The sequence below is a fragment of the Calypte anna genome, chromosome 21 (assembly GCF_003957555.1).
Source record: "Calypte anna isolate BGI_N300 chromosome 21, bCalAnn1_v1.p, whole genome shotgun sequence".
In the NCBI taxonomy this organism is placed as follows: domain Eukaryota; kingdom Metazoa; phylum Chordata; class Aves; order Apodiformes; family Trochilidae; genus Calypte; species Calypte anna.
The window spans coordinates 4610685-4637160 of NC_044266.1; the positions used below are offsets into that span (position 1 = coordinate 4610685).

Sequence of the window (26476 nt, forward strand, 5' to 3'; positions counted from 1 at the left end):
CAGGGAGAAAATAAGGATGTGTGGGGTAGCTTTTCCTCTCCTTTCCCTCTTCCCTGCTGCTGGTTTCTCTGGCTGGTTGTTTCTTTGCTGTGTCCCTTTGCACCCTGTGTTAGACACTGACCAGTTAGTCATTATTGGCATTGTAGTTTCTTTTGTCCTAATGGACTTGTTAATTATTTTCAGGAAATAGCTCGTTTACTTGCCTTGGAGGAAGCAACACTCAGCACTGATTTGCAGCAGGGATATGCCTTGAAGAGTCTCACAGGTATTTGGTGGCATCAAACAAGTCTTGCAGTAGGATTAGAGATGGGGTGATGGTTGTTCTGTAACAGTGTGTAGCAGAATTTCAAAGAGATGTGATTCAATATTTTGCAATTGTGAGCACTGGATTTTTGCCATCAGTTCAACCCTTAATCCCTAAATGGATTTTTCTATATTTTTTGTGGTCAGTTTGAGCTTTTAGTTACTTGAACTGTTGTAATCTGTTGTAAGCAAACTGTGGCATCACTTTTCTTCTCCATTTCTTAGTTACATGTATTGTGCAGTACAATTCCCAGGACCATTGCAAGCACTGCTGATTTATTCCTACCTGTTGTTTCCTACATATTTATTCTATGGTAAATTCTATTTTTGGAATCTTGTAGGGTACATATTTTTTAAAAATTTGGTGGAAATGGAGGTACACCATTAGCTAGGTCATTTACTTCTGCTTCCCCTTCCATGTTCTTCAAAACTTAGTGGACTAATTTGTAAATCCTAGCTTCTTGCAAGAAAAAAGCATGTTGATAAATGTCATGGGAAAGAATCCAAGTGTTCACTGACTCTTTACTTCGTTATAGGTCAGTGTGGTCATACAGCTGCTAAGTCACATGCCACACTTGCTGTCACATCATCAGAGGTAGCTTAAGTAGTAGAAGGGGAGTGTTCATCTGCTTTTGAAATACCTTGCAACAGAACAATGTTAAGAAGTGCAGAATTTTGTATCAAGTGCTTAGAAAACTCATACCCTTTCCTCTTTCCTGGTACCATGTGGTGTAATTTACAATGAGAGTTGTAAAAAGCCATTTTGTTGGACTGCTGTTAGAATTTTGTGCCCTGTTTGCCCATGAAATGCAGAACTGACAAATCAAACTCTCCCTTCCATTTCCTGAAGATCTCTTTTTTTTTTTTTTTTTTTTTAGGTCTTCTCTCTTCCTTTGTGGAGGTGGAGTCCATCAAACGGCACTTCAAAAGCCGCCTGGTGGGTACGGTCCTGAATGGTTACCTGTGTCTGAGGAAGTTAGTGGTACAGAGAACAAAACTCATTGATGAGACTCAGGACATGCTGCTGGAGATGCTGGAGGATATGACAACAGGTAAAACCACCACAGTTCTCTAAATCCAGAGTTTGGATCAACCAAGGTGAAAAAGCAGTTAGAGCTCCACAAAGAGCTTCTTTCTGAAGGGCTGCTAGAGTGAGGAATTTTTAATGCCTTGAGCCTTCTGGTATTTCCTTTCAGCCCAGAAAAGTTAAATAACTGTCCTGGAGTTGTCTCTTATTTGCCATGAATTTAAAACTCCTGCTTTTCATGGGATTGTCTTGCTGCAGCCCAGGCATGATAAGAGTTTTCCTACTAAACATACCAATATATAGTCTTTCCTCCTTTGAGTAGTGGATATACAAAAAAAGAGGCACCAAAGTATGGTGCTTATTGTAGAAGGATTTGTTGTGTATCCCAAGTTAAAATGGAATGTATAAAACTTACACCTGAGTCTTTTTTTAACAATTCTGTTTCATGGCAGGCACAGAATCTGAAACCAAAGCATTTATGGCAGTGTGTATAGAGACTGCAAAACGCTACAGCCTGGATGACTACAGGACTCCAGTCTTCATCTTTGAGAGATTATGCAGTATTATCTATCCTGTAAGTATAGAGATGGCTGTAGGAGGACTTGCAGACTTCTTAAACAGTTACTTGCATTTTGGCAACCAAAAAATAGTGTCTACAGTAATGATTCTGTGACTAGACATTGTAGAAGTGTAGTGATGTGGTATCCCATTTTGGGGTATTACCATTCAGGTGCCCTGGTATGGCATGCTCTGTTCCCAAAAGCAGAACCAGTAGTATTGCTTCATGCTGAGGAATATGCTTACTAAATTATAGTAGATGTCCTCTAAATGCCATGTGTGTGGCAGCATACAGGGTGCACCAGTGATGAAAGCATCAAAGGTTTAGGGACATTTTGTCCCTTGCTATCACAAAAATGCTGGAATGGGAGCATAGTGAGGGGAAAATTTACTCACTCTGTCTCTGCTGATGTTCTTTAGGAAGAGAATGAAGTGACTGAATTCTTTGTAACTCTGGAGAAAGATCCCCAGCAGGAAGACTTCTTACAGGGCAGAATGCCAGGAAATCCCTACAGCAGTAACGAGCCTGGCATTGGGCCACTCATGAGGGACATCAAGAACAAAATCTGTCAGGACTGTGACCTGGTAGCTCTGCTGGAGGATGACAGTGGAATGGAGGTGAGAATGTACAAGTGTTGTTCTTGCATGGAAGAAATTTCTAGGCAGCTGATGATTGCTGGAATGGTGATGCAACATGAGCTTGTTCTTGACTTTATATTTTATCCCTTTCAGCTTTTGGTGAACAATAAGATCATCAGTTTGGATCTGCCTGTGGCTGAGGTTTACAAGAAGGTGTGGTGTCCCACTAATGAGGTATGTGTTAGCTAATATATGGTAACAGCACAAAGCACCTATCCTTGAGAGTAACAAAAAATGAAGGGAAAAAGTAAAAATCATTCAAGTCAAGATTTATTTTCTGGCATATAATTTCTTGGGGTTATAGTTGGTCAGCACCTTTCTGTTTTCTCTTAGGATAGAAAGTTAATCAGTTCTGAACATTTAAAAGCACATAATACTGATTCAATTGGGTGTATTGAACTTAGGTGTGTAGCATATCATATAACTGTCTTCCTGAATAACAAACTTCATTATTTTCCTGTGGGGAAACAGCTAAACTTTGTGTCCCTGCCTTTCAGAGCAGGTTTCACACTCCATCTGCGTGTGGCAGTTTAGCGTGTGTGAACAGTCATGGACACCAGACTGGTCGATCTGTCAGTGCTTCAAGATGAACCCAAGTTATTTTTGCAGAGAAAGCACCCAACATTGCTCCATATTACTTTGCACTTCTGCCTTTGTGCTTTTCCTGTGGGGATCTTAAAAACTTGACAGGTTTCATCCTCCCACTTTGCTCTTAACTGTTGAGTATTGCTATGAGGAAATGGATGCACCAGTCCACCATGTAAGCTTGTAGGTGTATGTGGTCTGGAACAAGTTCTTCCCTTTCTTTTCTTGTAGCCACTAAATAAACTCCCACTGAGTTAATCCATCAGACTAAATTTGCCCATTAGGTTCTATGTTCTTCAGAGACACTGCTAGTAGCACTTGATCCTAAAAGATGCCTGGTTTGCCCAGCATTCCTTGTTCATTTAATCTTGGGTTACATTCACCTTGGACTGAATCCTTGGTTTCCTGAAATGAGAATAGTTTGGGTTGGAAGGGACCTTAAAGCTCATCCAGTTCCAACCCTCCTGCATGGGCTAGGATGCCTTCCACCAGCCTAAGTTGCTCCAAGCCCCATCCAGGCTGCCCTTGAACCCTTCCAGGGAGGGGCAGCCACAGCTTCCTCAGGCAGCCTGTTCCAGTGTCTCACCACCCTCAAATTAAAGAATTTCTTCCTAATGTCCAACCTAAATCTCTCCTCTCCAAGGTTTAAACCATTGCCCCTTGTCCTCTCCGGATGCACCCATGTCAAAAGCCCTACCCCAGGTTTTTTTTATTTCCTATTCTTGTGGGGAAGAATTCAAGCAAAAACCTTGTTTTCAGTGAGTTACCATACAGGGAAAGGTTCTCATCAAGCTTTTTTGAAGTAGAAGCACGTTCTGTACTGCAAAATCAAACCCAAAGTGAGGTGACTGTGATGATTTTTTTACTAAAGTGCCAGCTTGGATTGCAGCAGCAAAGTGCTGTTCCTTCCAGGTGCTGTTCCTTCCAGGTGCTGAGCTGCAAGCAACGTGGATGCTCCTCGGATACAGAGCTGATGGTGAAAGGCAGAGTTTGCTCAGCTTTCCTGTGGCTGAGCAGCTTTCATCTGCCTTCCTTTGTCTGCACCTCAGCAAAGCCCTTCTGGAGCCGCAGCTCCTGTTCCCTAGGAAATAGACAGGCGCACAAGAACGCAACCTTAGGCCTCTTTTTGTTTCCCTTGTCTCTCACTGGCATTTTTTTTTTGTTCATCTGCCATTTTACCAGGGCCCCTGTGGTGTTAATTGCTGGTCTCTAGTGTGGCCTTTGAGCAGATCTTTCCCCCGGGGCTTTCCCTGTGCTTATGTATTTGCTGTGACATTAAGCACTGCTTATTCCACATTAGGCTTAGCGTGCTCTCTGACAGGTTTTCTCTTGCAAGGTCTCCTGCTCCCAAATCTGGGATTTTTCTTTTCTGCTTTTTATTCAAACCTATGGATTAAAATGGAAAATGTAGCGATATGTTGTCAGTATTTCCAGCTGGAAAAGCATCTGGAAAACTAGCCCATTCCCAGGGTAAAGGGACAGCTTGTGCTTCAGTGGGTTTGGCTGTGTCATTTTAATAATAATCTTACTGAAAGCTCATGAAATTGCCTTTTACTCCTCCTCTTCCATTTTCCATCCTGGCAGATTTTATCAGTTTGAAAGCACTCATCCAGTTAGCCTCTCCTGCTTCATTTGTGGGGCAGTGCCTGATCCCTGTATTTCCCAGGTACGTTTTACAGCACCCTGAGAGGGAAGGCTTGCCATGGAAAGCAGGAGTTCCTCTGTAGGTGAACACATTTTTCTTGGCTAGGTCTTCCACTTGTGCTAAAGGAAACTGTCAGACGAGATGTATGGAAGAAAAGACTGTTAATTACACTGTTCTTCTAGCTGGCAATGCCAAGAAAAGCTGGACAGATCAATAAATGAGTTCTTGATGTTTTTGTAGGTGGTGACTTTACTGTTGTTTTTTTTTTAATTTATCTCAGCAAAAGAAGAATGAGGGAGTGCAAGATTTCTCTGTGTCACCCTCCACTGTCAAAAGAGCCCAAAGGAGAACCCACAGGAGTGTCTGTTCCCCACTGTAATGAGAACCAGACTTGTGTACAAGAGTCCACAGAGGCAGAGTCAAGATGATGCTCTCCTCTCTTGCAGGGGGAGCCCATGAGGATCATTTACCGCATGCGAGGGTTACTGGGAGATGCAACTGAGGAATTCATCGAGTCTCTTGACTCCACTACTGGTAATGCCCTTGTCTCCTGAAAGCTGGGATTAGGTTTGAAATCTGGGTTTATTCTTACAGCAGTAAGCTTAAAGTTGATTGACATTGCTTTTGCTACATTTACCGGCTTCAGGTAGAGTCAAGGAGGATTTTAACAACGCTTCAAGTCTGTAATTTAAATGTGAACTCTTGCACAGGACCATTCAGCCTGGTGCTTCTTCATATTCCTGCTTATAAATCTTCTCAAATTCGATGCAGCTGAAGTGTATTGAGCTGCTGGTAATGGTGTCCAACTGTACTCTCCATTTTTACTTTGCTGTTTGGTCCACTGTGGGCTGCCTGAGCCTTGCCATGTTGTATCTGCTTCCTCTCTTCATAATCTGTGTCTGTCCTATAGATGAAGAGGAAGATGAGGAAGAAGTTTATAAGATGGCAGGTGTCATGGCACAGTGTGGAGGCTTGGAGTGCATGCTCAACAGACTGACTGGAATCAAGGACTTCAAACAAGGCCGGCATCTCCTAACTGTGAGTCTCAGCTTCTGTTCTTTATGGTCAGGAGCTACATGCTGAAAAAAAAGTACAAATGATGGTCAAGTTTGGTTGTGTTGCAGTTTAGGTGTTGAAGCAAATGTTTCAAGTCATGATTACTAAGTCATGAATACCTGAGAAATTCCTTCTTTCCGTCTCCTGTTCCTCTTGGTTAACAATTCTTTACAAAGATTCTGAAGTGTTTAGAAACTGAGGAATTGGTAAGACTAAATTCTGTCTTGCTAGAGTGGTTATTTTCTGCCTTGGCCTTACTTAAAAGCCAAAGCTGTCATAAGGTTAATATTGATGTCAAAGTCTGGCTTGTAGTTTACCCCAGAAGTCTGGAAACTGGCTATGTTAACAGGTGCTTTTCATTTCAGCAAAATACTCCTGCTCACTCTGAAGGTAACTTAAGACAATGCACTCTCTGTATTTTGTAGGTGCTGTTAAAACTGTTTAGTTACTGTGTGAAGGTGAAAATAAATCGTCAGCAGTTGGTCAAACCAGAGATGAACACTTTGAATGTCATGCTGGGAACTCTGAACTTGGTAAGGGCAAGCTGGACTTTTTCCTGTGTACTCCAGTGAATTTAAACTAGCATGCTGCTTTATGAAAACTACAGCAGATCTGAAAGGCTGCTGGACTGGCACTGCAAATTATGTTTGCCGTTCTCTATCTGTTAGTGAGGGGAATTCATGAAGCAGTTACTGCTAGAGTTAGAGTAACTGCTGTCATCTTCTCCAGGCTCTGGTGGCTGAGCAGGAAAGTAAGGACAGTGGAGGAGCAGCTGTGGCCGAACAAGTCCTCAGTATAATGGAGATCATATTGGATGAATCCAATGCAGAACCTCTGAGTGAGGACAAGGTGAGTGCCTGGGGCTCAGTACATAAATGGAAATGTTGACTGGGATTCAAGGCTTGCAGATACCTCATTACAGTGATGCTGGAGCTGTAGAGGTGTCCTAAATGGGAGTCTAACCCTTGTTATGCTTGCTGGCATGTCTTGGCAGGCCTTGGAGGTAGGGCAGGAGGAGTGCCCTGAACCAAAAGCTCTGCAAGGCTTCATTTGGATTATGCTTGCACAGTCGGGGTGGGGGTTATTAGGCACTGCTTGGATCTTTTCCTTGCTGCTTTGGGCTACAGGCCAGTTAGAGACAAGAAAAGACACAGCTTTGTCCTGTTTTTGTCAGTGTTTTTGTACATGTTGAAAACATGATTGATTTTCTGGGAATTTAAAAGCAGTACCTCAGCTATCAGATATGAGAAGAGTTTCTTGGTCATCTTTTGAAACTATTGGTGTGAAGGAATCTGACATCCTTTGGGCTAGAATTTAATATTTGACTTTTTTTTTTTTTTACTTGAAAATTCTTTAATAGTAAGTGAGAGAAGTAATTTGTTAGTTAGAGGAGTTGTGACAGCCATTCCATGCGATCTCTGGGACTGAGGCAGGGTTTTGTTCACCAGACTCTTTTATCAGGTTCTGAAGCTCTAGTCCCTCAAGACTGGAGTAGTCTACCAGCTTCTAGAGTGAGGGTTTTCTTGAACGTTGTAGATTTATTTCTGAACATAAATCCAGATCTTCTTCCTTCACAGGGTAACCTCCTCCTAACAGGTGACAAAGATCAGCTGGTCATGTTGCTGGATCAGATTAACAGCACCTTTGTTCGTTCCAATCTCAGTGTCCTTCAAGGTCTGCTGCGCATCATCCCTTACCTCTCCTTTGGGGAGATGGAGAAAATGCAGATCCTGGTTGATCGATTCAAGCCCTACTGTAATTTTGATAAGTATGTTGTCATATTTCAACTAAAAGCACATTAAATCAGTTGTACTGACAAGCCTGTACCTTTTTTTTCCCCTCACTGATGCTTACTTCAGTGTAATTCAGATTTTCAGAGATTCCTGGGGCATAAGCTTAATTTACTGTTTCACTTCTAAACCGTTTTTAAAAGAAGTATGCAAGTGTGAAGTTGGAAAAATGCTATATTCTGAGATAACAAGGGTCTGAGTAGCTTTTCTGAGTCCCTGAGCTGGAGTAGGTATGTGCATCCAGCAATAATGTGATAAGAATTACAGGCAGAGATTTTTGGAGGTCCTCCAAGTCACCAGTTCCTTTACTTCATTCAGGTATGATGAGGAGCACAGCGGAGATGATAAAGTTTTCCTGGATTGCTTCTGTAAGATAGCAGCAGGAATAAAGAACAACAGCAATGGCCATCAGCTGAAAGATCTCATCCTTCAGAAGGGAATTACACAGAATGCACTTGACTACATGAAAAAACACATTCCCAGTGCAAAAAAGTAAGAGTCAGTGCTTAAAGTGTGTGATAATCCTGAACACCCTTCCCTCCTTTCATCAACAATCTACCAAGAAAGCCATTAAAAAGTCCATCTTCAGAAGTGTTTAGGCTTGGTACTGCTGTGATGAAGAGAGTCTGGTGAGACAGTGCTGCTATAAAGATGGGTTGAAGGTCTGGTAATCCTCCCATCTGATAGCCACCTGAGCTGATTTCTGATTTTTCTGATGCTTGTGGTTTTTGCCTGTTCCCTACCCTTAGAGCTTATGCTGTTGAGGGCCATCTTATGGACATAAATGAGATCCCAAGGCTCAGAGTTGACAATGTTGCCTATTAGCATGCAGGACATGGCAGTGGGAGTGGGAATATCACTTCATTAATTAACAGAGGAGAGACACAGGGGGGGGAGGATGCTTGTCTTGCCTGCAGCCTGTGCTCTGCAAGCTGTGCTGCTGGCTGACTGCCAGGTGCCTTTTTGAGAACAGGTGACTGTCCTTCAGCTGCTGACTCTTGTTTTCTGTGCAGTTTGGATGCAGACATATGGAAGAAGTTCTTATCTCGACCTGCACTTCCTTTTATCCTGCGCCTGCTCCGGGGCCTTGCCACACAGCACCCTGCCACACAGGTAAGGAGGCTGCTCTGGAAGCCAAGCAGGACGTGGCTGGCTTGGGGCACTGCTTTTTGTGGCTGGACATAAGCAGTTGCACTTCTCTACTGGTTAATTCTGTTTTATTGGCTTGAAGGAACATGCCGGCTCCAGGTGTCATCTGCTAGTCTGGAGGGCAGAGATTGTGACTTTTATGTATTCTTGTGCTGAGTGGTGTGAGGTTTACAAACCAATGTGGACAGAAGGTGATTTAGGATTGTGATAGGCTTCTCAGGGTCTGATGGCTGGTTTTAAGAATGTTGTGTATCCAGCGTCTACACCTGAGCTCTTGGTAAGGGCCAACGTAGACACAAACTGCCCCGATCTCCTGTGCAGTCACAGGGCTGCTCATGTAGGAGCATCAAAGGAGACAGTAAGACAACTGCAAAAATTGCAGTTGCAATTTGCAAAAATTTGCAGTTGCAAAAATTGTTGGAGTTGAGTGCTTCTGCTCAGCTGCTGTGGGTGGGATCAGAGGGAACAGTTGCTGTCGTACCCCCTTTTGCTGAAGGAAGGGCTGTGTTTCAATCCCTGGTAGGTGCTCATAGGCACAGACTCCATTACCAACCTGCACAAGCTGGAGCAGGTGTCAAGTGATGAAGGGATTGGGACATTGGCAGAGAATCTTCTGGAGGCACTGAGGGAACACCCAGAGGTGAACAAGAAAATTGACGCCGCCCGGAAGGAAACACGGGCAGAGAAGAAGCGCATGGCCATGGCCATGAGGCAGAAAGCCTTGGGCACTCTGGGCATGACGGTAAGGTCCATTTGCACTGACAGCTGATCAGGGGGCTCCTGATCTTTTCATTAATTTCTGTCTTGCCAAAACACAAGGAATTGTGTAAAACTCCTTACTGACAAATGCCATAGAATTCAAGTGCCTGGTTTGCCTGGTGCTGCTGGGAGAGTGAATGTTGGTTGCTAACAGCAGGCTGGGAAATAGGTTGGGCATTGCTGGAACAGTGGTGGGAATGGTGGTGTTCATCACTGTAAATTGCTGTTCCCTCTTTCAGACCAATGAGAAGGGTCAGGTGGTGACCAAGACTGCACTGCTTAAACAGATGGAGGAACTCATAGAAGAGCCAGGTCTGACCTGCTGCATCTGCCGGGAAGGATACAAGTTTCAGGTAGTGAGATTGATTTGCAAAACCCTCTCACCAGTTGCAGGGACTTTCCAGCCATGCAGGGGTTGGTATGTTGACTCTGGGAAATCAGGAAACTTCAGGTTTGGTTCTTGAAGTCAGTAATTCCAGAAGCATTTGGGAAGTGCTTTCCAGTGGAAGCTGGAAAAAGATTTGCTTGGTGTCAGTTTGACCTCAGGACTGGGAGAGATGAATTTCAGTGCAGAGTCAAAATAGTAGCAAATGTTAAACTGGTAGAGAAGGGAATGATCTCTAACACAGCTCTTGTGTTCTTGCAGCCTACAAAAGTCCTGGGGATTTATACTTTCACCAAACGTGTTGCACTAGAGGAGTTTGAGAACAAACCCCGCAAGCAGCAGGGGTACAGCACAGTCTCTCACTTCAACATTGTCCACTATGATTGTCACTTAGCAGCTGTGAGGTATGTTCTGGGCAGGGGGGATTGCTGCTTTTTTCCTAGGTGGTTTATGGGCAGGGCTCTTGGCCTGTAACTCAGGATGGGCTTTCTTTTGAGTTGGTCACTTTGCAGCCTGCGGACAACAGTGGGTCCCTCTTGTTGGTTTGCTTCCATGGGCCAAGCAGAGGTCAGGCCTGAGGAGTAAAGTTCTTGGTGTAAAGAAGCTATGGATTTGTCATTTTTAAATGGTTTCTTAGACAAAATCTTGCATGCTTCTAACTTGTCTGGGTGTGGCTTGCTTTCTCAATGCAGACTTGCTCGTGGACGTGAAGAATGGGAGAGTGCAGCCCTGCAGAATGCCAACACCAAGTGTAATGGGCTCCTGCCAGTCTGGGGACCTCATGTGCCAGAGTCAGCTTTTGCTACTTGCTTAGCACGGTGAGTACAAAAAGTTACTTCTAAAGGTGTTTTGCATTTGGATAGGTGAGTCAGCTCATTACCACAGAAACATGCCAGTTCCAAACCGTGGATTCAGATTATGACAGCTAAATCTTCCTACACCTGAGCCTTTCAGGTTCTGCCACCAAGAGTGCATCTCCTGAAAAAGTGCAGATGTCTGTTTGCTTCTTAGCTTTGTATAAATAAATTAATTAACTCCTTAGCCCCCAGTCACTTCTAAGGATGCAGTTTGCAGTTCTGATTCATTTGTAGCCCAGTGACCCCTCTGCTTTAAAAATTAATCCTGTCTGACACCACCTGATTCCCCTGTGTATTTTTCCAAACCTCTGTTGGATGGTGGTGAATTGCAGCAGCATGATACCTAGAGTAGATGAAGATGGTTCATCCTGTTGTCAGTATTCTGGTCCACCTTGGGCTGTGTTTGCACAGCCATGCTAGAATCAAGAGTGGTAACATGAATGCATTTCAGCCAGGGAGCTGTGTCCCAAGCCCTGGACATGGGAAAATACTATTGGTGAGTTGCAGATGGAATTGGATCTGCCAGAGGAAGCTAAGAACCTCCCTTTGGGGAGGCTAATTGAAGGTGGCAGTGCTTTAATTTTTGTATCCTGGTCATTTATGAGACATAGTTGCTCACCTTCTGAGTTATGGTGGGGAAGAAGAAGCTGTATTGAAGTTTTGACAAGGTTTTTAATAAAGTAACACTTCCTGCTGTTTTACAGACACAACACGTACCTCCAGGAATGCACAGGGCAGAGGGAACCCACCTACCAGCTCAATGTCCATGACATTAAACTGCTCTTTCTCCGTTTTGCAATGGAGCAATCATTCAGCGTAGACACTGGAGGAGGAGGAAGGGAGAGCAACATTCACCTCATCCCCTACATAATCCACACGGTGCTCTACGTCCTCAACACGTCAGTACCTTTCTCTTAGCAACAACTTCTGCCTTCCCCTCCTAGTCCCCTTAAGGGCTGCAAGCTGGGCTTTGTGTGTGTGTTTGTGGTAAGAATGGTGGAAAAGCACAGAAAAAAAGTTTTAGGAGGAAGCAAATTGCAGATTTTAAACAGACTGTTAAAGGTTTATATTGTTTGAAGTAAAGCGTTACCGCCTGAACATGCAGGATAACAGGGAACCTATTGAGCAAAAGCAATTGAGAATTAGCTTCTCTTTCCATTCTAGAGGTAATTATTACCTCTAGGGTGAGCAACAAGGTTATTAGATTAAAGCAGCACTGCCAGCTTAATTTTCTCTGGAACACACAGGAGAGAGAGGCTATAATGAAATAATTGTTGTTAGTTGAAAACTTAACCCTGGTGTCATTTTATCCAATATTAAAATAACACAATCAGGTTTGCTTCCAGTTTGTACCTATTGGAGTTCTCTGGTAGTGTTCAAGTCCATCAGATTTTTCTGACAATTTTAAGATTATTTTTTTTAAATTATCATTATTTTTTCTTACCAGTAAACAGCAATATAGGAAGATTTCTGCTGAAGTGTATCAGTAAGTTCTTATTTATGCAAAGCATGGTAAGAGAAGGGCATGCTTTGGCTTAACACTACATCTAAGAGTACAAATCTGTTGGTGCTGGTTCTGCTAATGCATTATTCCATGTGAAAATGTAATGCCTATATATCTTGTATTTGTTACTAGAAAATAACACTAATTAGGTGAGGGTATAAATGATAAAATATACACCGTTTCCACCAAAGTCACTCCAAATGAAATGCAATGAAATCTCACTTTTCTGTCTGGAACTAATCAACGTTTTGGCTCAAATACAGTTTGTCTCTTGTATTTAATATCTATACCCAGATCCCTGTGCTGTTGTTTTCTGAATCCTTTGGGAGACAAATGAAACTATTCTTTTCATCTCCTTAGTCTGCTTCCTGGCACCAGAGAGTGCAGAACCTGCTCTGTGGCTGTTGGATACAAATGCACAATGTAGTTTCCAGGCATTATTTCTTTTTTTTTCTAAAGACTTGTTGATATTAAATGGAGAAAATATAGAGCTACTAGTGGGCAACCTGTGTGGTCATGTTGCCATGTGTGATCAAGGTGACAAAATGCTGATACTAGACACAGCTTTATCTGCTAGGATGCTGCTTTGCACCTTTCTAATAGGGAGAGTTTATTGGAAATTTAGGGACCTACTTAGCTGGCAGCCTCTTCCTACTGAAGCAGAGCAATATACTGGGGTGAAGTGTCATACATCTTCTCAAAGTCTGCTTGCACAGTCAGCTTCAGGACTCCTAGAGAGACTGGAGATAGGGGCAAAGGAAAAAAATATATAAGCTTACAGTAAATACACTGTCTTTTTGGGTTTTTTTAATTGTATCTTCTCAGTGATTGGTTTCATAGTAGAGAAATGACATACATAATTCTGAGGTCTGGCTGTAGGAGCTGCTGTCACACTTTTAGTGTCAGATGGGAGACAGTGCAACCTGAACATATGGACTGACTGGCTTGAATCTATTTTTTCTCCATAAAACAAAGGAAAAATAGTTCTGCAGTAGTATTGCCCTCTATTAATGCAATGCTGACTGCCTTGCAAACCTCTCTTGTACCATACAGAGCTCCAAGGAGAAGTGAACTTGCCAAGCATGGGAGTAGGTATTCAACCAGTGGATAAATTTGGGAAGAAGATGATGGTGCAAAGCCAGCAGTGTTTTTTCCTGTCTTTTTCTTGATAAAATACTCCTGATATGTATCAATTTAACATGTAGGATCCAGAACAGCTGCTGAAGCTTTTTTTTGTCTTTCAGAACTCGAGCAACTTCCAGAGAGGAGAAAAACCTACAGAGCTTTATGGAGCACCCCAAAGAGAAGTGGGTGGAGAGTGCCTACGAGGTGGATGGGCCCCATTATTACACCGTGCTGGCTCTGCATGTCTCACCCCCTGAGAAGTGGAAAGCCATGCGAGTGGAGATCCTCAAGAGGCTCCTCGTCACCTCCCAGACCCGTGTGGTGTCACCAGGGGGAGCCAGCAGGTCAGACACCACCCAGAGCTGCTCCCCAGGTGCCACCTTGCTCATGTTGCTGGCTCGGGGGCCAGAGCCACCCGGCAGCTTCTGTGGAGATGAGAGAGGAGCTGGCATGCTTTGGAACAGCAGAGATTAACCCTTCTGAGTAGCTTTGTTAGTTCTGGGTGGGTTGTGGGGTGTATCAGTCTGCTGATCAGTGGGAATGATGCTTCTAGGAATATAGCTAAAAGGAGATAAAGAGTAAGCTGCTTGTTTTCCCCTCACCTCGAGTGAAAGGCTGTAGGAACTTCTCTTGTGTGCTGTTTCAGAGCTGCCAGAGTGCTCTCAGCTTGTCTCACTAAAGGAGCTGTTTCTGTGCTCTTTTGATCCAGGCACCAGCTTCCTTAAATAGAAAAATAGAAATAGAAATCAAATGCCATTGCTTTTTAAAAAAAGAAAAAAAAATCAATAGCAGCTGTCAGGCACTTGAAGTACAAGAATAAGTGGCTGTGCCTGCCTAACAAAAGCACATATTTTCAGAGAAGAAAGGGTGAATTCCAGTTTCTGAAAAGATGATTTAGAATAGCTGTCATAATTAGGAATAAATTCATTATTATTCTAAGTCGCCTTAAAGGGCATTCTTACTCTGATGACATTAATTGTGTGTTTGATAAAGTCATTACACTGTAGTAACACACAGCATGCATCAATGCTATTAGAAGCATCAAAAGTGAAAGAGCCCTTCAAGGGGCTCATGTATTGATTTCTGTGCTAGTTTCTGCTGTTCAGGCTCAGCCTGCTCTGTGTTTGTGTCTCCTGTTCCCACCACCCTCTTTCCTTCTGGGAAAGGGAATTTAACAAATACAGGAGATGTTATTGGGGAGGTCTTTTTTCTTGGCCATAAGAGCCAGCAGCCTTTCATGTAGCCCACACAAGAGACTGGTGAAGCAAAGCCCCTGTGTTGGTTTGCTGTGGATGTTTGATGTTTTTTAAACCCCTCAGTAAATTATTCTGTTTCTTTCCCAACTTACCTTGAGGCATATATGCAATAAAAGCATATTGAAATGGAGGAAACAAGAAACTTGCAGCTAAACCATCCGATCTCTGGAATTTCAGAGGGAAAACACGCAGAAATAATTCTCTGGAATCATGTCAAGGTTTATCCAAGGGCTTTCTTTAATCCCTGCAGACTAAGAGAGCACAAAGCCTTCCACTCATAATACCTCTGAGAAATAGAAATATGGCAATTCTTATTTCCGAGGTCTGAGCTTATTTATTCTTGAGGAAAATCAGGAAAAGGGCAATGGATGGCAAAATGATCTGCAGAGAAGTGCACATAGTCTCAATTTGTAGGCTGAGGCAAAGCATCTGTAGCATCACAGCAATATGTCTGCATACAGACAGTGAAAATAAGCATTCATGGAGTCATAGAATCATAGAATGTTAGGGGTTGGAAGGGACCTCTAAAGATCATTCAGTCCAACCAAATGTTAGATACAGGATGAGGGTGTTCTCCAGGAGTGTCAGAGAACATCAGGGTGCTGGAGACTAAAAGCTGGAGAGATGCAAGGACTCTACTGCCTTTCCTGGGGCAGATGGAGAGAAGTTGCTCCAGGAACCAACAGTGCTTCTAAAAGTAATTGAGGATCAACTTGAGACCCTAAAAAGGGTCTGTAAATGTTATTAATGAAGGTGCAGGCAATACTCTGCAGCCCCTCCTGCTTAAATGAGGGCAACAAGTACAGCCTGTACTCTGTGGTCCTGCTCAGCTGGATTAGTCACTGTAAGACAGATTTGAGGAAAATTTAGCCAAAAAAGTCTGCTCTCTCTACCAGGAGTTACAGCTATTGCAGTTTGTCTGCAAGACCAAAGTGAGGGACACTCAATACCACCTGGGTTTTAGAAACCCTTTGTATTTAAACCCAGAAATGAAATTACAAAGATGGATAGGAGTTCTGGGTTTTGTAAATGCAGTTTACAGATTCCAAAGAACTGAATCAGGTGACCAATTACCTGCCCATTGTTCCTGAGCCAGGAATGCTGGTTAGAAAAATCCTATAGCCACTGCAGTATAGCTTTCATCTGGAGTTGAAGAGGAAAATAGCCATTTGGGTTTTTTCCCTTTGGTCCTGACTGTGACCTTTCTAAAATATTCATGAGAGATGCAAGGCTCCCAAAGTGTTAATGTCTAACTTTCTGCTGGCAATCCATGCATAGCTGATGAGCCTGAACCAGCTTACATTAATGAAAATGCAGCAGTTATTATATGAAGTAGCTGTTCCAGAAGGTAGCTACCAGATTTAACCCACGAGGGCCTTTTAGTTTTCAATTAAAAGAGCAGACTCCAATTAGATCAAAACCATTCACATAAAAAGAAACTCTGTCTTGCAGTATTTGGGAGTCTAGAATTAGCCTCGCTCTAAGTTGCTCTTCTTCCCATGGAAATTTAGTCACCTTTACTAATTGGTTTTCCTTTAAATAATTAAGCTGAGCTGCCCAAGCAGACTGCCACCTACCAAGCCATCTGTTTTAAGGCCAGACACACAAATGGAGCCTCCTGGAAGAGCAGCAGAACATTCATTTTACCACAAAAAAACCCCCAAGTTGTGACAGATTGCAGTTGTGCTGGTGGTCAGACAATGCCCTTTGCTCATGCTGCCTTGTCTCAGTGGCAGCTGAACTACTTCTAGATACATAAAAAAAGGGCTTTGCTTTTTTTTTCCCCCAAAGCTTTCAAGTGGTGAGCAGGAAGCAGCGTGTGATGGAGACAGATATACCTGGGAAACACATGCAAGAAAATTCCAAACCCATTAGAATTGCTGGCAGGAGGTTCCACCTTGCCAGAACCTGTTTGTGATTAATCCTGTAAACTTTGGGAGCTGTTATCCTAAGGCAGCACTGCACCTTTTATAGTATTTCTTCAGCCAGATGTTGAATTTCCAAAATAAATCCTTTCATGGCAATAGAATAACCAAAAAGATACTAAATGGAAATTCTTCTGTTTCTTCAAGGGCAAAATATTTCCCTCAGAATTTTTCAGGAACACTTTTGTGAGTTAGAAGCAAAAACACGTTCTCTGTCAGTGCTACAGACTGTACCTTAAATTTATGTTTATTTATTTCATCAGCAATCTGCTGTACTCCAAGCAGTGGAGTACAAGTGGGAGCTGTGTATTGTTTCTTCTGACTTTGCTGTTGGCTTCCTTCATAGTCTCAGAAGTCTGTTTTCCTCTCTGCTCGTTTTCTTCTGTCAAAGAAGGTTTTATTGGCTGCTTTTGTTACACCAGGCACAGCTGGTAAAGTAACTTCCTAGCCATGGGAATCAGTACACAGAAATTATGGATGCTCAGTGTTTGCTTCATGTCAAAGAGAATCATGCAATCCAAGCCTGGTTTGGGTTGGAGGGACCTTAAAGCCCCCCCAGTGCCACCCCTGCCATGCTCAGGGACACCTCCCACCAGCCCAGGGTGCTCCAAGCCCCATCCAACCTTCAGCACTGCCAGGGATGGGGCAGCCACAGCTTCTCTGGGAAACCTGGGCCAGGGGCTCAGCACCCTCACCCCAAACAATTTCTTCCTCATGTCCAACCTAAATCTCCTCTCTTTCAGTTTGAAACTATTCCCCCCTCATCCCATCCCTCCAGGCCCTTGTCCCAAGTCCCTCCCTAGCTTTCCTGGAGCCCCTTCAGGCTTGTGGCAAAGCTCCCTCAGAGCCATTTCCCATGTGTGTTGTTGAGAGACTTTTTGGCTGTTTCAGCTTTTGTGCTATTCATCACATCAGTTAGCAAGGCACAGTAAAGTGATTAACTCCAGGATTGATTTCATTCTCTTCCTAGACTGGCAGATAAGGCAGTGAAGGAATACTCAACGTACCGCTCTGGCCTTCTCTTCTGGGCCCTGGTAGATCTCATTTACAACATGTTCAAGGTAAGGATTGAAGTTTTCACATGCATCAGCTTTCTAACCTGAGCCACCAGGTGTATTTGAAATAGAAAGCAGAGTTTGAAGCCCCTTTTTCCAAGATCCTTGTAAATATAGAACTTCACCTTGGATGAGCAGAAAGCCATAAGCAGCTGCCTCTCCTTATTATACCACTTGCAGTTTGAGGTCTAAATGATTGAGAAACTTTTCCACGTTGCAACACTTCCCCTGTATTATTTATTTGCCTATTTTTTCTGCCCATTGTTCACTTAAGCAAGGACATTCAGAGCTGCACCAGGGAAACAGATGGAGAAGGAAGTAGGGGCATCTACCAGCAAGAAACTTGCAGCATTCAAAGAGGTTTAAATAATTAGGGGGAGAAAATGCCTGCAACCTTGTTTGCATTCTGTAGAGTCACATAGAGTAACTTTTCTTAGGTGGTTTGTTTACAAGAGGAAGGGGTTGCAAGTCCAAGATCAGCACAAGAAGGTGTCAGGGTTTGCAGTTGTTCTTCTAAATAGTTATTTTTTGAACTGATTTGGTCCCATTTTCCCCTCTTGTTAGAAGGTGCCTACCAGTAACACAGAGGGAGGCTGGTCCTACTCTCTTGCTGAATTCATCAGACACAATGACATGCCAATACACGAAGCTGCAGACAAGGCCCTGAAAACCTTCCAGGAGGAGTTCATGCCAGTTGAAACGTTTTCTGAGTTTTTGGATGTGGCTGGTAAGTGTGCACCTTCCCTATTATAGGCTGTCTCCTGCAACTCGTAGCTGCTGCTTGCTTCAGACAGCAAGGATTCCTGACACTGCTGCAGCAGCTTGTTTGTACCAGGCAGTGAGAGGGGGAGACCTCAGCACTCCAGCTATTACCTAAATTGTTCTAAAAACAGCTGAGGCACAGGCCTGAGCATCCCCAGACAGGAAAATTTCTTTCTTCTCATCCTGCAGGTCCTCCTCCTGCTCTGTTAAACAGCATGGCCTGGGAATGTTTTGGGTGTGTGTGGTTTGAAGCCTGATAAACAGATGTGGCTGAGTAGCAGAGGCAGAAGTTCAGTGCAGCCAGAGTTCCTGCCAGGGGGATTTTGGTAATGCCAGGAGATGCTGGAAATTCACCTGCAGAAAGGCTGCACATACTTCTGTCACAACTTGGTTGTGTCCCATGCTGGTCCCTCACTGTCCAACCTATGGAACTGCCAAGCAGGGTCCCTACAGCAGCTCTGCTGCAGGAGAGCAAGAGACATATGGATTTAATGTACACACTTAGGTCCCTTCAGCATATGCATCCAAGGATTTCTCTTCATCTTACCCATACTTAATGATGACAGCTGCAATGTTATTTTAACTTGCACAGGCCCTAGCCCAAATCCCTAATGCATGCAGGAGAAACTGCTTTGTGGACCTACTTATTATGTATTGTCTTCTTTTGTTTAAAGGACTGTTATCAGAAATCAGTGATCCTGACAGCTTCCTCAAGGACCTTTTGAACTCCATCCCCTGAGCCTCCAGCACAGAGAAGCATTGGGCAGAGACTACACTAGCTTGCCTTCCATCCCTTTGTGTTCCTCCTTGTGCAGTCTGTCTTTTCCCTGAGGAGTGCTGCCGTTTTCTGTTGTGGGGTTTTTTTTTGTTGTTGTTGTTTTGTTTTGTTTTTTTATTTTCTGCAATTTTTCTTCTCTTGGAGTGATTTGGAATTTAGATTTGTTTTATCCTGTATTTCAGTGCTTCTATCTGTAAAGCCTTGTGTATTTGAGCTGGTTGAAAGAACTTGTACAGAGAGGAATCCAAACCAGTAAATCTTAATGCTTTAGTGTGCACCTCTTTGAAGTTAAATAAATCAAACAAATGGGTAAGATGGGTTTGACTAATACTTTAACCATGCAGTAGCCTAAATGCCAAGTTCTTTCTCATCTTTTCTTTCAGAGCACCATCTCTTAGGTCTCAGAGCTCCTGCTCATTCCAGCCCATAGTCTGGACAAGGAGACCCAGGAAACAAAAGACTCATAGTGAGCAAGGAAGCAAACTAACACTAATGATTGTACATGCAGAGCAGGTTTTCCCATTGTGGGACATGAGCCTTAGAGACTCATGGACTGCAAGGACAGCATTTCCTTCCACCCCTTCGTCACCTGGGGGAGGGCAGCTGTCCCAGCTTCAGTCACCTCCCCCGGTGCTCTGTATTTCTCCTCTCCTGGGCATGTTGCATATCCCAGTGTCTTTCCCTGACTTTACTCTCCCAAGGCTGTGTTCAAAGCAAGTGTGCATGTTGTACCTCTGCTCTCCTGGCACTGCTGGCAGCATCACCTCTCAGAGGGATGCTGCTCACCTGGAATTCCTTCCAAATTTTCAGCTTCAGCTATAAATGCATGGAAATACAGACACTGAACACCTCTGGAGCCCACCACTTGTCCTTTGAGACCTTGTGTCACAGTGTGCATGCCCTGACCTGAAGCCAAGTACCTGCCTTGAACACAGCCTTGCCCTTTCTCACCCAGTTGTGCATGCTGGTAACTTAACCTTTACCACCAGTTCTGCTCCCCTGTAACCCAGCTGACCCCTGGTTAAGCTGGAATCTAATAAAGCTTTCCCTGTGTTTCTTGTCTCTGTTTGATCTTGAATTTCCGCAATCCTAACACAGTCCCATCTCATAAGTAATAATTATTTTAGAAGCTAAATAACTCTGTGACTTATTTGATGCCTTTTCTTAGTGTCAAACACGCATCATAATTTGGCAATTAGCAAAGGGGGGAAGGAACAGTGTTTTTCTTCTCACCTCTGTGGGTGCTTATGTCACTCCTGGCAGTTGAATTTGGTTCTGGGGAGGAGTTGGGGTTTAGTGTCTTGCAGGGGACTCGAGGACAAGTCTGTGGGCTGCCTTATTGGTTGGGTAAATCTGGCTTATGGAGGGACAGGAGGGGGGCAAACGTGTGGGCTTTGTTCTTTTGCACCTGCTTCTTAGCCACATAAAAGTGAAAAACACACCTTGTTTTAAAAGCCCTGTGAAGTCAAACCTAACAGTGTTCTCCAAAGAAGCAGCTGTGGGAACACCTAGGGGTGGATGCACAAGTGTTGCTTACCAATTCAGTGTGCAGGAGCTTGGGCAACACTAAAAACCCTTTTCAAGTAAATGGCCTTTCAAATCAGGATGATTCCTGAAAGCAGCAGTGAGCAGGTAACAAGAAACCAGGTTTTAATGACTGTGGAGGAATATTAGGCTACCTTGCTACCTCCTTACTGTCCTTTCACACTGGGGGCAGTGTGTTTCTTAAATGGAAAGCAAGAGAGGAGCAAGCCTGAAGGAAAATGCCTCAAAACAGGTAAAATGATTCAAACTGATGAACCAAACCAGTAGGTGAGAAGTAGAGAGTCAACTCCCTCTCCAAGAAAAAATAGTTTCTTTGCAATTTCTTGGGGGAAGAAATGGTTTGTGATGCATAAGAGTTTATGTGGCTTCTGTGATTGTACTGAACCTGACTTCATGGGCAAGAACTTCCTCAAGATGAGCTGGTTTCCTTGTGATGGATCAAACTCTGGTAATTGTGTATTAATTAATCTTGGGAATGATAACTCCCAGGGGGAACAAAGTCCCCAGCCCTGTTCTGGGTACTGGCTTTGCCAGTGGTTCCTGCTGTGGGTGAAATGGCCCTTCTGAGCCTGAATTCACTACACCAACCCCACAACCCCCAGGCAGGTGGTACCCAAAGAAAACCATCTGGTGGCTGGGGCTCTTTCTTTAGATATGAGAAGCCCCTAACCTTCCCCTTCGGATTTCTTGATGGTTTCCTTTGTCCTGCTGCCTTCTCCCTTTGGACTTCCCTTTTTCAAGGCAGGACAAATGTCCTTCTGGAAGTTTTGCCCAGCTGGGTGCTCTTCCCAACATCTGTCTTGCTGGGATGGGAAGCCTTCATCCCACTCCTCTCTGCCCTGCTTCCAACCAGCTCTCTCCATCCAAGTTTCTCTGCTCACTGCAATTTCCTGGAAGTATTTTCAAAGAAGATGGGAATTAGAGCTGTGGAGCATAAACACACTGTGAGCTGCAGTGTTTCAACACCATAAAAGATTCCCTCAACTTTTTCTGACGCAGGAAAAATGATTTATCTCCCTGGACATGTGTCTGCATGACTTGTTTTTCAGGGAAGGACATACGTGTATTCAGCATGACTGGTGGAGCCTCAACCCTTACATGGGTATGTCTCAAGGTTGCAGTTTCTGATGCAGAAATATGGAGGAAAAACCTCTTTTCTCTAGGTCCAAAACTTTTGGGGAGCCTTAGTGTGCATGAGCACACATTGTACTAAAGGCTAAGTTGGTATTAAATAGCAAAAATCCCTTTCATACAAAACCAGTGCCAGTTTCTCTCAAGATGAGGCTGAAACATTGTTCAAGGAGCCTCCAGCAAAGAAATGAGACACCAGCCATGCAGCAGTGACTGCTGAACCACATGAAAACAGCTCCTGCAGCCTGGCTGGTGCTTACACTGGCTGCAAAGTTTGCATCATGTGAAGTGGGGTTCAATGTTTTTTCATTTTATCAAAATTTCTCCTAAGGTGCCCAGCCTGGGTAGCACTGAGACCTTTTGCCATGCTGAGCAGCTGATTCCCTGGGAACACTGCCCCAACACCATCCCAGGCACTGATTTGGGTTGCTGAGCACTTTTTCCTCCAGGACAGGAGGATCACCCCAGGCTCCACCATTGCAGGAATTACCTCTCTCACCATGCTGTGCCCACACCTTGCAGGGCTCTGTCACGCTGACTTTGCCATCTGCATGTGACAATAAAGCAAATCTTCTGCAAAAGGAGATTTTCTGCAAGGCCCAAAAGAATCTTTCTTCAAAAGAAGCCAGGAAAAAAAAAAAAAAAGCCTCTCCCTCAGCCTTGTTGAAAGTTCAGGGCTTATACCTTACTGATCTGTGGCCATCAAGCTCAAGAACTGGACTGACCATCTTCCAAGGAAGTCAGTGGCATAAGTGAATACAAAAAGCACTGGGTTCAGGCTCCCAAATTTAAATTCACAAGTGAAGCCAGGCAGGTTTTTTTGTGCTCTGAAGGGCCACCCTGCCAGCCTGAGGAGCTGCTTTGCCAGCAGAGACCTCCTGTGGTCTGTGGGAGCTTATTCAGAAGCCAGCCCTTGGGTCCCATTTCTGCTCCCTGCCTGGCTCCAGATAAGAAAATGAAGATTGGCCTTGACTTGTTCACTGAACATCACTGGGGTGCAGCCTGGGCACGTTCTCACCCCAGCAGGGGATGGTTCAAAACTTGTCTAGAGAATCAAGGGCATGGAAAAAGCAAGGCACACAACTTACAGGGACCACTGGAAAATATTCTTGGATGAATTAAGTGCAAAATCACTTCAGGGATGTCTCCCCCACCCAGTACATGAAGCTGTTAGGAGAAGGCAGCACAACTGCCTGAACCTTCAGGAGCAGTTACTCCTTGCTGGTCTCCAAAAGGGGGGAAAAAAAAAATGATTAAACTCCTATTTGCAGTTTATTTGGCAGAACTGATCCCACTTGTTCACAACAACTACTTCGCTCAGAGAGGAGCTGCTGGCTCCATCCATCTGATCAGAAACTCAGAGCTTGGCAGAGGAACCCTCTCTGCCTTCTCAAGGAGAAGGTGCTGGTAGGAAAGATGCTTTTTAGCTAAAATTAAAAATAAAATGGCACAAATGCCATACTGAGGGAAAGTCGTGGCTTTTAACCCTGAGACCTCAGGCAGGTGTGGGGCCCCCAGGCATCACCCTCCCAAAAGGCAGCATTCCCAGAGACTGGGATGGGGAACACAGCTTTCAGCCCCAAGGTGTCTGAAAAGATCTGGCCACTGCCTCATGAAAGATTTTATTTATTTGCACAGTGCTTATTAAACTTTTCTTAGAGCAGGATAATCCCCTGCTCTGTGCTGTTCCCTGCATCCAGGCTCTGTTCCTGCAGGTCCCAGCTTTGAAGCAAGGAATTAAAATCCTTCTCTAAACCTCCCCTCCTGCCCTGCAATGATTTTTCCCTTCATCCCACAGACCCAGGAGGGTTCACACAGTCAGGTGCTAACAGTCTCCTAACCCTTCCTACATCACCCTGGAAGCATCAGGCACCTTGGGATGGATTTCCCACTCTAAAAAAAGCAGGAGCTTCTTTTTGGAAATGTGCCACCACCCTGACACTCCTCTGCCTGACTCAGACCCATCCCTTCCCTTGTAAAACACTCAAACCTCTTGGAGGTGAATCAGAACCAAGCCTGAGCTGTGGGTGATTTGCAGCCAAACCCAAAGCAACCCTCCAGCAAGTCCTCATGTACCTGCAAGTGTCCCAGGGGGCCCAGAGCTCTGGGAGGAAGGGTTTTAGGTGTCAAGGGCCCAGGGAGGGTTTACACATGGATTTGGGACTTTCTGCATTTGTTTTCTGCCACTGGGGAAGCTTTTCCATCCCTACAGCTTTTCTCCAGTGGGGAATGTGTATGACATTGAAAGGGCACATAGAGCAAGCAGAAACTGCAAAAAGTAAGCTGGCTTTGGTTTAAGTTCAGCTTTGGTAGATGAAGAGAGGCTGGGCTTAAAAACAAACAAACAAACGCTGAGCACATCACGTTTAGTCTTGGCTGGCTTTTAGTGTTGGCTTAGATGTTGGGTCCAGCATCTTCTGCATCTTCCCTTGCTGTGAGGAAGTGGTGTGAGAGGAGTAAAGGAGATGCTGTGATTTGGGGCAGGAGGGAAGGGCAGGCAGGAGTTCCTGCTGATTAATGGCCTGTCAGGCTCCAGCCATTAAGATGTAGAGATATTCACCAGAATGGTGATAACCCAAATGATTATTGCTGTTAATAATCCCACTGAGCTCCTGTTCTTTGTGGCAAAAAGACCTCAGTAACCTTTGGTGTGTGCCTCTGGTGTAGGCAAGTGCTGTCCTCACCCCCAAGACAGGAAAATGGAGGTGGAAAGGGCTCGGGATGCTCCTGCAAACTGAAGTCCCCTGAGGCTTGAACACAAATTACAGCCCTGGGGAGCAATGGAAGGCCAAAGCAGCACTCTGGGACAGCACGTGTGCTGGCTGATAAAATCTCATTTTCAGCCCCAAATGGGTGTTTGTGGTGCTTGTTGTGTTCATGCCTCTGGTTATCTGTCCTGCTGGGCTCTCTGTTATCTGCTCTGTTGGTGCTTGCCCCATTGTCCAGACAGCTGCATGTCAAGACACCCCACAAGCTCTTCTTTGGATGTTTAATCCCTGCAGCTTCTCCTAGGCCATTTTTTTTTTTTAACCTTATTTAATGAACAAATGTGAGCGCATTCTAAACCCAGCACTATCCTTTAATTATTCCTAATTATTATTCCTAATATTTGATGACAACAAACTAATTCCCATATGGTGAGGTCAGACATTAAAGACCCATCTCCTGAGTGCCAGCTCAGATATATTTCTCTTCCCTTGGTGTTTATTTTTGCCTGCTGTAAGCAGTTTTGCTGTAACCAGCTCGGTGACTGTGTGAGCTGGCACAGGGGAAAGGTATTTACCAGCTAGAGGCCACCAGGCTTTGTTACAGGCTGGGAATCATTGCAAACTGGGTGTCTAGCTGTCAAGGTGCTCCACCCAAGGACCTCTCCCTTAGAAACACCCCAGGACATTGGGAAATCTAAGAGAGGAGCTGCTCGGAAAGCTTTGGCTCATTGACTCACTCTGCTGACACCAAGTTTCCTTGCCACCAGCATCCCTTTGGGTACAGGATGGGAGGCAGGGGGCTTAAGGGCTCCCACCAGGAAGCATTTTCTCCATCCTGTGTCTGGCAAAGAGATGCCAGGCTAAACACCCCACAGAAAACACTCAGCTAATGGCTTCTGAAAGGGAGATTTAGGGAAGGAGCTAAAAATGCACCCCACAAACCACCTTCTGTGCAGTTTTGGTTGCTGCTCAACCTGTTGCTGAGCTCAGCACAGGTTACAAAGTGTGTGGGATTGGCAAAAAAAAAAAAAAAAATCATAACCTAACATATTTTTTCCCAAAAGACAAAAATTCTTTGAAAGTTAAGGAGGTTGGGCTCTACCTGCTACCTGGAGAGTGAAAAGCTCAGCACTGGCAGGGCTGAAACTGCAACTGGGCAAGCAGAGATTAATGATGCAGCATCCTGCAATTATCCTGCAACCACTGCTGCTCTGAACCACACCTGGGGCAGCCTGTGCAGGCTTATCGATGCATATTTGCTTTTCTACTCAATACAGATGCAAATATTTGGTTACTAAGGAAGTAATTAATATTGCCACAGCCTCCAAGGAAATAGGACAGCATGTCTGAACCACTCCAAGCTGGTGGATGCTTCGCACTCACTCTCAGCATCTTTAGCTCCTGCTGCATCCTTATCTCCTGAGTTCATCCACATTTTTGGGGGTTGAACCTGCTGCAGAAGGTTTTGTTGCCAAAATATTAACATGGTCTCCATAGAGAAGATCATACCCAGCCCAGGTGAGAGGAAATGGGCATGGCCTTTGCATCCCCAGCTCTGGTGACTGGCTGGGGACAAATGCAGCTCTTCAGCCAGGCATGAGCAGATCCTCAGCATCCCTCTTTGTGGCACAACTCTGTTTTGCTGTGCTGATGTATATAAAATCCCCAAATGTGACAAAATGAGATTTTTACCTCAAAAAAAAAAAAAAAAAACAACCCAACAGGATCAAAGGAATAGCCCTGCGAAGGGAGGAGGTGCTGGATTTAAGCAGCAGTTTCTATTTCACCTGAGCTGACAGAACAGGTATAAAATATAGGTGGGAACAAACCGTAGTTTGAAGAGGAGAAACCTCCTTTAAAGGCAATAAAGAACCTGCAAGAGAGGAAAGATTTCTGGGCTTGTAAATGCTGATGTAACTCATTCCTCCCCCATT

At 44.3% G+C, this 26476-nt stretch overlaps 1 protein-coding gene across 7 annotated transcripts in view; it reads left to right on the forward strand.

Moving 5' to 3' along the window:
- Nucleotides 1-19722, forward strand: part of UBR4 (ubiquitin protein ligase E3 component n-recognin 4) — a 78288-nt gene extending 58566 nt beyond the window's left edge. For 5 of the 7 annotated variants that reach the window (XM_030463627.1, XM_030463628.1, XM_030463629.1 and 2 more), the window contains 21 exons: nucleotides 184-265; nucleotides 1182-1355; nucleotides 1783-1904; nucleotides 2309-2506; nucleotides 2621-2701; nucleotides 5204-5291; nucleotides 5668-5795; nucleotides 6239-6346; nucleotides 6543-6662; nucleotides 7391-7581; nucleotides 7922-8095; nucleotides 8617-8716; nucleotides 9276-9494; nucleotides 9751-9864; nucleotides 10158-10300; nucleotides 10589-10714; nucleotides 11458-11652; nucleotides 13502-13726; nucleotides 17534-17624; nucleotides 18183-18345; nucleotides 19055-19722. In XM_030463627.1, coding sequence (XP_030319487.1) covers nucleotides 184-265; nucleotides 1182-1355; nucleotides 1783-1904; nucleotides 2309-2506; nucleotides 2621-2701; nucleotides 5204-5291; nucleotides 5668-5795; nucleotides 6239-6346; nucleotides 6543-6662; nucleotides 7391-7581; nucleotides 7922-8095; nucleotides 8617-8716; nucleotides 9276-9494; nucleotides 9751-9864; nucleotides 10158-10300; nucleotides 10589-10714; nucleotides 11458-11652; nucleotides 13502-13726; nucleotides 17534-17624; nucleotides 18183-18345; nucleotides 19055-19119 — 2907 coding nt within the window. In that variant the 3' untranslated portion in view covers nucleotides 19120-19722. The other 2 variants (XR_003988468.1, XM_030463633.1) reach the window with 2 other exon arrangements.
- Nucleotides 19723-26476: the final 6754 nt, after the last annotated feature.